This window comes from Lipotes vexillifer, unplaced genomic scaffold (genome assembly GCF_000442215.2).
Source record: "Lipotes vexillifer unplaced genomic scaffold, Lipotes_vexillifer_v1.1 scaffold222, whole genome shotgun sequence".
NCBI classification, from domain to species: Eukaryota; Metazoa; Chordata; class Mammalia; order Artiodactyla; family Lipotidae; genus Lipotes; species Lipotes vexillifer.
In genome coordinates, this window is record NW_006784898.1 from 255,903 (window position 1) to 267,658 (window position 11,756).

The window sequence follows — 11,756 nt, forward strand, 5'->3', positions numbered from 1 at the left end:
AAAAAAAAAAAAAAAGCAAAAAGGAAATGACCCCCAATATTGCCCTTAACGACATACAAATGATCTTTTACATATCACAGAAAATAAAACTTGCTGAAGTACAGTGAATGGTATAATAGATGAAAACAGCTCCATGGCATCCATTTAACAGGACTTGGTATATTACGGGAACACTCAAAGAGGGACCTGAAAGAGGGGCTGAGCTTTAGTCTAAAGCCTGTGAACAACCAGTACCGCAGGGAGCAAGGATCTGGAGCCTGAAGAGAAGAAGGTGAGGGATCTCTGAGGGAGAAGATTTTAGGAAACTGAGTGACTAGCAAAACTTTTAGGTCTCGCCTCTACCATAAGTAGACTGGATTTGCAACGCGTGCTAAGAGTGCAATTACTCTAAGTCAGGGGTTGGCTTTTTTTTTCTTTTTTTTTTTTTAATGGAAAGGGCCAGACAGTAACTATTCTTGGCTTTGCAGAGCATACGGTTGCAACCACTGAGTTCTGCTGTTCTTGCAGGAAAGCAGCCACAGACAATCTGTAAATGAATGGGCGTAGCTGGTTCTAATAAAACTTTATTCACAAAACCACGGTGGGTGGCATCACCAGCCTGGTCTAAGCCAAGTCCTCACAGGAATCTCCGTAATCTCCATGTGTCACCACTGGGAAAGAGCACATGAACGTAAACCAGGTTGTCTTAAGACCATGGAAAGGCTCATCTTCATCCCATTGCCTCTCCTACTGGCCTGACATTTCACCACTAGAGTTATTCCTCAGGGTGAAAGCACTGCCCATGTAAGTTCCCAGATAAAACGCAAGCGTGATGCTCTTCAGAGGAAGCCTCGTCCCACTTAAATGACTCAGACACCCAGAGCTTTCTGTTTCCTAGTACACAAGCCGTTTTATGTAAGCTTTTGACAGATATGGAAACACATGGGTGTGAGTGAACAGGGACCCCCGAAAGGACACAGCCTGGGGGAGGCGGGAAGACTCTAGCCTCTAGCAGCGGACTTCAGCTGCTTCCCAATGTCTCCAGTTAGCTCTAAGGGTGGCGAAAGAGTTCAAGACAAAATTAATTTTAATTAACCCAAAATGAAAACATACAACACAAGGGGCATCATAAAGGAAACGAAGATCAGACGTCACTATTTCTAAAAAACTGCAAATCGCTGCTTTGAATAATCCAAGTCAGTGTCCCTAAAACCAGACGCTGCACCTGAGAGAATGCTCCAGACTTATACTCAATACTGATCCATCTGCTTTTCATCTCTGCTTTCTCTGTCTGCCTACTCTGAGCTGAGGAACAGACACAAGACCAAAAGGCAAAGGGAGTTCTATATACCACAGACACAGTCGCAGCCACTGCTGCATAATCGAGTGCTAATCATATACCAACAGCATAGCTGATAAAAAGCTGAACATTCGTAAATGAAAAATTATATGTATACGGATGACATAATAGCCTTTGGTAAGTAAGATACAAAACAGTTACCTGCTCTATAGGGGCACATTTTTTTGGTGAAAACTGCAGGTAATTTGAAAATGAAATAATCCACAGCAGAAAACAAAATGCAAAGAACTCTTAAAAAACTCAGAAACACTGTATCGACAGCATTAACCTGAGCTAGCATATGCTTGCACTGTGTCCACTGTTCACCTCCATTTAACCTGAAACACCTTGAATCACTGGAAGCCATCAGACAGACTGGGTGCCTCCCCCGGCCAGAGCTGTGCAAACCAGGAGAGCTTCTCCAACCAGACTCTGGGGAAAAGCCACCCCGCCCAAGAGCCCACACGACACCATCAGACCACAGGGTACAGCCCTCATGCAACCAGCAACAGAGCCCAAAGACGCACATGAAGAGATTAAGGGCTCCCCACCATGAAATACATTTCAAGTATTTGCAGAAAAGGCCTCAAATGTAGTGGCCTTACAAGCTCAGATTAGGGCAGAGTGACGTGAAAGAATAACAAATCCAAGAGCATTTCCCAGGACTCACATAACCCAGGTGTCACTCTATAAAGTGACTCCACAACAGAGAAGTCCCAGGCTCAGGGGCCAGAGAGAGAGAAAGGCTGGGGATCTCTGGGGCCCCGCCTTCTCAGGTCACACCTGGGCAGATACATGGAGCCCAACAGGGTGACCTGATTCACAGCAGTGAACCGGCAGGAAATGCTTGCTTGCCCCTCACGGCGGTTCGGGAATCCATGCTTGGCCATGGAAATCCCAACACGTGGGCTTCCTGCTAAACTCTCAGCTAAACACCAACATTCCCCGTGCTCCCCCCACACTCTCCATTCTAGCCCGTATGTGAGAGGGTGGTCTCTTTGGACTTCTGGAATTATCTACAGTCATCTTAACCCAAGCATCAGAGCCATTTGGATTTGGAAGATGGCCAGTAGGGGAACTGGTGGAAGGGGGTGATTTTTCTACTCCTTATCTGGCGGATTGAATGCCGAGCTACATACAGATTTACCAGTGTCTGAATAGTCATTCTTGGTCCCTTAGCTTATAGCCATATTAAGTGACAGCATCTTGCATGTCACTGGATTATATTCAAGAAGGTGACGAGGGGGACTCCCCTGGTGGTCCAGTGGTACAGAATCTGCCTTCCAGTGCAGGGGACGCGGGTTCGATCCCTGGTTGGGGAACTAAGATCCCACATGCCATGGGGCAAATAAGCCCGTGTGCCTCAACTAGAGCCCACGTGAGCAAACTACAGAGCCCACGCGCCCCGGAGCCTGCGCGCCACAACTAGAGAAGAGAAAACCCGCCCGCCACAACTAGAGAGAAGCCTGCGCACCACGTGAAGAGCCCGCGTGCTGCAACGAAAGATCCTGCATGCCGCAACTAAGACCTGACGCGGCCAAAAATAAATTAAATACATAACAAACAAATCTTTAAAAAAGAGAAAAAAGGACTTCTCCCAGCTCCTGTCAACTACTTTCTCCTCTGTTCTCTCCACAAGAAAACAAGCTGTTCCCCCCCCACCCCCACCCCCACCCCCGTTTTCGCTGCCCCTCCCCATTCTCCTCCAAGATTTTAAACAAAGGAATCAGAGAAAGCACATATTCAGGCAAGTAGATAAGAGAATCAGAGGTCACTGGCCTTTCAAACTAACCAGGACTCAGTGCCTTAACGACCGGCAATTCTTATACCTGCCTCCTCATAAATAGAGAGGGAAAGGAGAATGGACACCTTAAGCAATTCTCCGTCTTTTCTAAATACAGAGATTTCTAGAACTTTTAAGGGTAAATTCACTTCTTCGATTCCTTCCTGTCTTCTCCCTTCTTGCTTTTGGACCTGCCTCTAAATTAGTGCTTCCCAAACTGTGCCCAGGAACCATCTGGAAATCTTGTCCAAATGCAGATTCGGATTCAGCAGGCCTGGGGTGGGGCCTGAGACTCTGCATTTGGTGTAAGCTTCCAGGCGATGCCGATCCTGCTGGTCCACAGACCACACTTCGAACAGAGGATCGAAATTCTCTCAGGTGACACTCCTGAGTGAAGCCTGTGTAACAACCCACAGTAGCTTGAAGCATAATATTCCATCGAGTGCAGCTGCAGCCATAACAGTTCCTTCTTTCCTGAGCGCCACTGTCTCAGGCCACCATCTCAGGCCTAGGTCCCCAAGGCAGCGTCACATGGGGTGGCCCTTGTGGCCACCCATCCTTTGATTTCCTGGAGGCCTAGAGAAGATGGGGACGTTACCTGGTCAAAGAAATTAAACAATGAAAAAAGAAGAAAGAAGAAACAGACGCTGAAGGATTAACTAACCAAGTGCTAAAAATGTAATTCTGTGGAGAAGTTAGACCCAAGAAGGAAAATGGGAAACGATCTAGACAAAGCGAACTGGAAGCACCTTGACTTCTCCAACGGGGAATATAAGTAGGTTGAGGGGGAAGGGAAAAAAAGCAAGACACAAGAGCCATATGGAATCCTCTATTTTTTCCCTCACACCATCTGGTTTGGGATCTAAGCACAGAACGGCAACTGCACTGATTCAGGAGCTGGCAAAATCTCCAGGCACCTAGGAAAGTGACCCCATGGCTGCGTTCGGTCCCCTCACTCCGGGGCCTGCGCTGGCCTCTTTACACTGTCCCACGCGAGGCCTCTGCCCCGGCTCCAGACACACACGGCCGCAGTGCGTGTGCCACACGGGCACGTTTCCCCCAGTGATGTGCCCCCCGCACACACACAGTTACCACCACAGGTGCATGGAGACCATTTCAGGATCTGGCAAGATGATGCTAGAGATCAAGTTCAGGGATTTTGTTTCTCGCCCCTCCGAAGAGAACCTGCTTATTCACGGAATTCTCACCTGAAATATCCCCAGCAACGTGAGAACTATTAGAGTCCTACGATCTCTCATCATACCATTCCAGAATTCCGAAAACTCTGAAAATTAAGGTGGTTTTTTTTTGGGTAGGGGGAGGGGGGTCGAGCTCATCTGGCAGCAAAACCTGTTCTGCACTGAATTTCCTTGACGCCCAAACGTAACTCCAGCTCTCCAGAAAGATCCATGTGTTGGACTTGGGGGATGCACCCAGACCTGACTGGGGACGTGGCGTCGCACACGTGGTATATGTGCCACGTCACTTTTCAGAAACCTCAACTCTTCTGAATTCTTAAATACATGTGGCCCCAAAGGTTTCGGAGAGGAAATTGGAGGCTTGTATTTTTTCTTCTCAGCTGCCACTGCTGCTTAGAATGCCCATACTGACCTTTACACTTTACCACCCAAATCCAGGAGAGATGCTTAGCTTTTTTCTCGATTTCTAACTGGGCTGGTGTCTTCCGACACATCCTTAAAAGGAAGACCTTTCTCTTTCTGGCAGTACTTTCGGATAATTTGGGGACCTTCTTGTCATGTTAGCAAGTACTGTTCATTCTCTGTCTCTCTGCCATTGAATTGTGAACGTTTAATTTTGCTTTGGCGGGGGGAGCGTTTTAAAAATTGCTTTCTTGGGCTTCCCTGGTGGCGCAGTGGCTGAGAGTCTGCCTGCCGGTGCAGGGGACACGGGCTCGAGCCCTGGTCTGGGAGGATCCCACATGCCGCGGAGCACCTGGGCCCATGAGCCACAACTGCTGAGCCTGCACGTCTGGAGCTTGTGCTCCACAACAAGGAGAGACCACGATAGTGAGAGGCCCGCGCACCGCGATGAAGAGTGGCCCCCGCTCACCGCAACTGGAGAAAGCCCTCGCACAGAAACGAAGACCCAACACAGCCAACCAATCAATCAATCAATCGAAATGCTGTAGAATTATTTTAAAAAATTGCTTTGTTGAGCTAAGTTTACATAGAAAATTCACCTGTTTTAAGCGTGCAATCCAGTGGTTTTGAGTCCATTTACAGAGTGTGGTGTAACCATCACCACGATCTAATTTTAAAACCCCTTCTACCCCCAGCCTCTGGCAAACACTCAGCTATTTTCTGTCTCTCTGGATTTGCCAATTCTGGAGATTTCTTATCAATGGAACCCCTACGGTATTTGTTCTCGTGTGTCAGCTTTTACTCAGCATCCTGTTTCTGAGATCCACCCGTGTCGCAGTGTGTATCACGTGCACTTCATTCCCTTCCATTGCTGCACAGTACTCCACTGTATGGATACATGTCTAACGGTAATTTTTAAAACTCAAGATTCCAGAACCTTCCATCCTTCGAAGGATCCAAGAGAACAAATGTCTGATGGCATTTCTTGCTCACCTCTTCTAACTGGCGCTACACAGGCACACACAGGGCTGGCGCCTAGTAGCCAGAGGTTGAGGGAAGGAATCCGTCACTCAAGGTGTAGAGCTAATTCCAAAGTCAGACTTCATGTTAATTAACCTGAAGCCACAATTGAGGTTTTAAAGAAAAGATTTAAACATTATTAAATGAATTACAGGTGGTCTGACTTTGTAACTCAACGTGTGTCTTACGTTGTACCTCAGGGTCGCTCTTTCTAGACTTGCAGGTTCTGTGTGGTCATTTCCGATTTATTCCTGCAGAAGTAAGCAAACATTTGGGAGGAATGCTGCTATGGGTTCACAGAGAATTACAGCGGAACTTGAAGCCCGGTGTGTTTCTCTGACCCACCACCATCCCTTTATATTCACATGTTAAGTAACTTGAAACCACTGAATTTTAGCTCACTGAGCTGAGTATGAGGATGCTTTGTGTGGACTTTGAGGATGTGGAGGGTGGCCGTGCACATCGCTCAGCTTTCTCCCCTTCCGGGTCCCCAGATGGGCTGATGCACAGTTCACCCCGACCCAACACTTAGACGTTCCGAGAGACCGGTGCTCCTCCTGAGCAAGGAGACTGGAAAGCGGACCCTGTGGACCTACCTGACGGGATGGCGTACCCAGGTATCTGCTCGTCATTTCATGGGCTCTGAGTTTTCCTTCTCAAAGGCAATGGACTGATGTGAGATCAGAGCGTTGCAGAGCACTGTGGCCAGAAAGACATGTGGGGACACTGACAGCACCCTCAGAGCCCAGGCGCCTCAAATGTCCTGGCTCAGTTCTTGGTCCCATCTGGGCATGTGTGACGCCCCCCACCCACCCATTATTGGTTCAGATATTAGAAATTTCGTGCTCAGCCCCAAGGCATACCTCACTGTACACTGCTCCTTTTGAGAAGAGGTGAGGGGGAGGAAACAGGGAGGAGGGAGAAGAGAGAGGTGAAAGACGGGGTGGAATGGAAAGGAAGAGAGAAAAAGAAAGAGGAAGAAAAAAAATCTCAAGGGGCTAATTCCACCCCTACCCCTGTGAACAAATTAATGCATCAAGCAAAACAGAAAACAACACCAAACCGAAAGAGCTATCACAAATCATATTAAAGATACACACAGTTGACTTGCTGTGCGAATTCACCCCGAGGCTGTATTTACCTGGACTGCTCAAGAGGCTAGCCCTGTCCCCCAGGGTTGGCACGGGACGGTACTGGTGGTTCTTTGAGCCTGGGTACATCCAGTGGTACCTGCCAATTTCCATTTCAGCTCTGCTGTTCACTGCCAATTTCAGGTGGCAAAGAGTCAGTGTCTCTACATCTCCAGCAAAGGTTCTACATCAGCATTTTAATTTATTCTTTTACCATAGAGTTCAAGGAAACGGGGAGCTCACACAATATGCTATCGAATTGCAACCTTTCAGTATCACCTTATCAACTCAGCACAACACACGGAGAACGTCAGTCTCCTCCTCCATTTTTCAATTTAAGTTGACAAAAATCACCAATATTGTCTTTTCTTTCTGTATTTTCTCCATCTCCCCCCAAGTCCCGCCCCTTAGAACGATCATTTTGGGCAGACACTATTTATAAGGAAAATCTGGCTTCTCACCATCGTAGGTTTCTTTCTGTTTCTTTCACTTTCAGACCCACCGAGCACCATCATTACTGCAGCGACACAAGCGAGGCTGAATCCAGGCTTGCTATGACGGCGCCTAGTTCCAGCCTGCAAAGTATGGCCAAGGACCCCATGGTCTGCTGAACCTTGGATGAAAACTCCTGTCCTTCCACTGACATCTGCAATATTCTCTGTCACCTCATCTTATCTAAGCTCAGGACTTCAGAGTCTAGAATGTTCCAGATTAAATCCTGTTCCAATGATCTCCCAGTGTCTTTATGGAGAAAGGGCTGCTGGTCTTGGGCTTGAAGCACTGCTTCCTCCCACACGAGGTGACAAGGGGCCTCCTGGAGACTCGGGCCCTTATCTGGTAATCTGACTATATTTCTTATTTCTTAGGGGATTGCAGAGAAAAATATCTATCAACTTGCCTGACACAGAATCAGATGCTGGTAACTCTTCGTAAGTTCACTATGGCCAGTTTATAGGTGAGAATCCCATCAAACCTAATGATGGGTTACGTCCTCTTGGGTGCCACAAATGTTTAAGGATTGAAAAAATGGTGCTGACACTGATGTGCGTAATTATTCCATCAGAAGAGCAGGTTATAATGCCCTGGGCACCTCAGACCACTGAGGCTAAGGACTAAGCAAACTGCCATGTTGTGAGGCAAAAAGGCTACTGCCCTGACTGGGTCCACTGAAAACCTCACCAGCTGTTACGAAAACCCATCTCCGCTCTCCACAATCTCTGAAAACTCTCGAGGTATTTCCACTTGGCAAGTGGAGACCTACGTTGCTGTTGGCTTTGCTGTTAATGAACATGATGACGTCTCTGATTTACAGTGGGCTCACCGTGTGCTGGTCACCAAGCAAAGCACGTTGCACTCGTTACCTCAGGATTTTTTTTTTTTTTGACACGAAGTCTAAAGGTTTTTGTTCTTTTTTTTATGTGTAACATAGGCAAAATTATCTAAGTCAATACATTTTTAAGGACTGTCACCTGTTCTGATTCTTTCCACCGCCAGTCACCTTAGTACCTCCAATGTTTGAGTCACGATCACGACAGCCCTTTCAAAAAGAATCTTTGCTCGATCTACAGTTGTCACGTCAGTCAGTCCACAATTTCTTTAGTTGGGCTTCTTTGATCTCCCATGGAATACTGGACACACTTCAAAATTCCCCACTGGTAATCGCGGGGATCCAATTTCCTGAAGCAATTTATTTTAGGACCCTGTTTAGGGTCAGAGGAGATGGATCTGCCTGGTTCTGAATTTCAGACGCCGTCTAAACATGCATTAAGTTCACATCAGATTCCCTCGTAAGCGATCACACCTTAGAACAGCTGGGATATGCCAATACCTACAAACCAAGAAGGGCAACGGAAAGCTAAGTCCCTTGCCCGCGATCACGCAGCCGGGGGCCTGTGCACTTGCTGTAATTTTCTACTCTTGTGCTGAGGTCTCTTCGGAGGTGAGCTGTGCTTCTGTGCCTTGTAAAGACATCTGTCAGGTCGCAAGCTCCTGAGGTTACTTCAGGGTGCTTAAAAGTTCTGAACTCTCAGCCTTTCCTGGATTCAGATTTTGGGTGAGTCTCTCTCATACATGGGTTGCGCTACATTCCCCGAAAGCGGAGAAACCCAGTGGGGCTGGTGGAAAGAACCAGAAGGAGGTCAAGTGGACTCGTGGTATGAGCTGATTTCCTCTTGGTCAGAGTGGCTGTAAGCCCTCCGTGTCGACCTCAAGCAAGAGGATTCCAAGGAGCTCGATCACTTCTATCCGAAAAATGTTCACCCTCCTTGCAAAAAAGTTCTCCCTCCAAGCCCAACACACAGTTGGTGCCCAGTCAATGTCTGCTGCATAAATATTTGGTTGAATGCAGGGGAGCAGCCTGGGAGCCTGTGGATCAAGCAATGGGCCTCTAGGTCCCCCACCACCCGGACTGCACCCCAGCCAGGCCATGCAATTCAGGGGATCTTTGCACAGGATTCATCCATTCTCTGCCCGCGTCTCTTCACGTAAGCAATCGGGCACAGGCTGCTTGGCAATGACAATGAAAAATCATGGAATGCCCAACGTTAATGCGTTTCCTGAGAAAAACAGGACAGCCAAGCCCGAGACGTGGAGATGGGATCCACAAGTGGGTGGATGCTTTCCACTTCTACTGGGAAGGCCTTTGGACAACAATTAATCTTTAGATATGAAGGGAGGGAAAATCATGTCTATTTTATATTTCTGAGCCAGACTTAAATAAAGACATTAAATACCCAATTATAAAATTTCAAAGAGCACAGTATATGTTTTGTTTAAAAGGGCAGGGTCCCAACGCTTAAGAGGGAGTCACATGAGTGCAAGGAGGAGCCTCAGCTTCTGAGCAACTGTCAAGAAGTGGGAAAATGTACAGACCTAGGAAGATCCTGGCTTATGCCCTTCAGAGGGAAGCCTGCAAACGTTCCCCTTAGAGAGAAGAAGGGAGAGGTGGGCAGGAGACTGACTGGTATCCTGGAAGAAGCACAGAAGACTGTGACATCTCAGATACTGCTTATGGATGGGGCTGAGGTGAACGGCGGTGACTGATGGCGAGACACACAACTGGGTGGTCATCGCCAAAGTAGGTATGACAAACGACGGGGACTTGAGGAAAAGAAATCAAAATAATTTACTCAGAAGACGTAATTTAGGGACAAGGCTGAATAACTAAACTGCAGACTGGCATGCTTTCTGCCATCTAGGAAATTATCACTGGAAGCAACTAAATGACAAAGACTGAGCTTCCTATAAAGACTATACTCACTGGGCCAGGTCTCTGAAAGCTACATCAATCCTCCTCCATTTTTAGCTAGTACTTAAAATATTAAAGGGAGCTATAACACCACTACAGGATATAGCAGAGGTCGGCTGATGACGGCCACCTGGTTTTGTAAATAAAGTTTGATTGCAATACAGCCACACCCATTTGTTTATCCTCTATCTGTGGCTGTTTCATGGTACCCTGGTAGCTTTTTTTATTATTATTATTCTTATTAGTCATCCATTTTATACACATCAGTGTATCCATGTCAATCCCAATCTCCCAATACCTCACACCACCACCACCACCTGCCCCGCTTTCCCCCCTCGGTGTCCATATGCTTGTTCTCTACGTCTGTGTCTCTATTTCTGCACCATTTCATCTGCACCATTTTTCTAGGTTCCACATACATGCGTTAATATACGATATTTGTTTTTCTCTTTCTGACTTACTTCACTCTGTATGACAGTCTCTAGATCCACCCACGTCGCTACAAATGACCCAGTTTCGTTCCTTTGAGTAGTTACAACAGACCGTGTGGCCCACAGAGCCTAAATATTTACTCTTGGGCCCTTTACAGATCAAGTATGCTGACCCATGATATCAAATATAGCTAGTAAGGTTTGAATATACAAAAAAGGTAATGCAATTAATCAAATCCTACAAAACAGGAAAGTATTTTATTTTCTCTTATCGCATATTCTCTGGGCTAAGGGTCAAAATCCTCCTCTTGGGCATCATCAATTCTCCTCTTGCCACCAATCAGCAAGATGATACTCCACAGAATGGTCCCTAAGATGAGTTAGCACCCCTCTGCTCCTCTGACGTGAGCTGAGAGGACAGAGGAAGGATGATGTTTCAGAGAGGAACATTATTAAATGAATAAATAGATGAACAAATGAATACACAAGCAGGCACATTTGTGAAGCTGGGATTGTAGCCTCCCTCTCTTAACAGACACCTTCTTCCTCTGTCCCACAGCCATCTTTACTCCTGGCCAACCATCTCACATGGAGGTACACTGGGTCCCAAGGAGAAAAAAGCAAGGGAGCATCTCAGAACAGTCCAATTTTTCACCAGGCCCAGTGAGGGGAAACTTAAGTCATGGGGACACTGGCTACGTCACATGTTCTCAGATACAGCAAGGCTGTAAGTCACGCTATGAAGATTATTTACTTTAAATTGGCGTGTACTTCCAAGTAAGAGAGGAACACAATTTTTAACGTTACAATGTGAATTCAAGATTTCCACTCAATTTCAAGGAAGGCAAAGCTACATTTCCAGAAATGGGTCCGAATTCTTTGCCTAATGAATGAGCGAGGCCGAGTGTTTGGAAGGATGCTGATGGAAACTATAATATCAAAGGAGGAGAGGTACCAACTGGCTTGCTGAGACTTCCTCCACATTTAAATTTTCTAAAAAAAAAAAAAAGCAAGCTGTATCACACCCACCACATATGTCCAGCACCATCTGGCCGGCCCCGCTTTTCTCTACAGCCTCATCCCCAGACACCCTCTCTTCAAATGTCCTCCTTGGCAGATTCTCATAGAAAAAAACCACATCTACAACCTTCTCCATACCACATGTATGTAGTCAAGTCAGAAAATGTCAATAAAAATCTCAACATCAAATAATTCATAAATCAGCA

At 46.7% G+C, this 11,756-nt stretch overlaps 1 protein-coding gene across 6 annotated transcripts in view; it reads right to left on the minus strand.

Moving 5' to 3' along the window:
• Positions 1 to 11,756, minus strand: part of GPM6B (glycoprotein M6B) — a 161,323-nt gene that overhangs the window by 27,817 nt on the left and 121,750 nt on the right. For 2 of the 6 annotated variants that reach the window (XM_007457035.1, XM_007457031.1), the window contains exon 2: positions 6,864 to 6,983. The exons of 3 other annotated variants lie outside the window; for them this stretch is intronic. In XM_007457035.1, coding sequence (XP_007457097.1) covers positions 6,864 to 6,983 — 120 coding nt within the window. Of the gene's footprint in view, positions 1 to 6,863; positions 6,984 to 11,485; positions 11,524 to 11,756 lie in introns of all 6 variants that reach the window. One more of the 6 variants, XM_007457030.1, reaches the window with a different exon arrangement.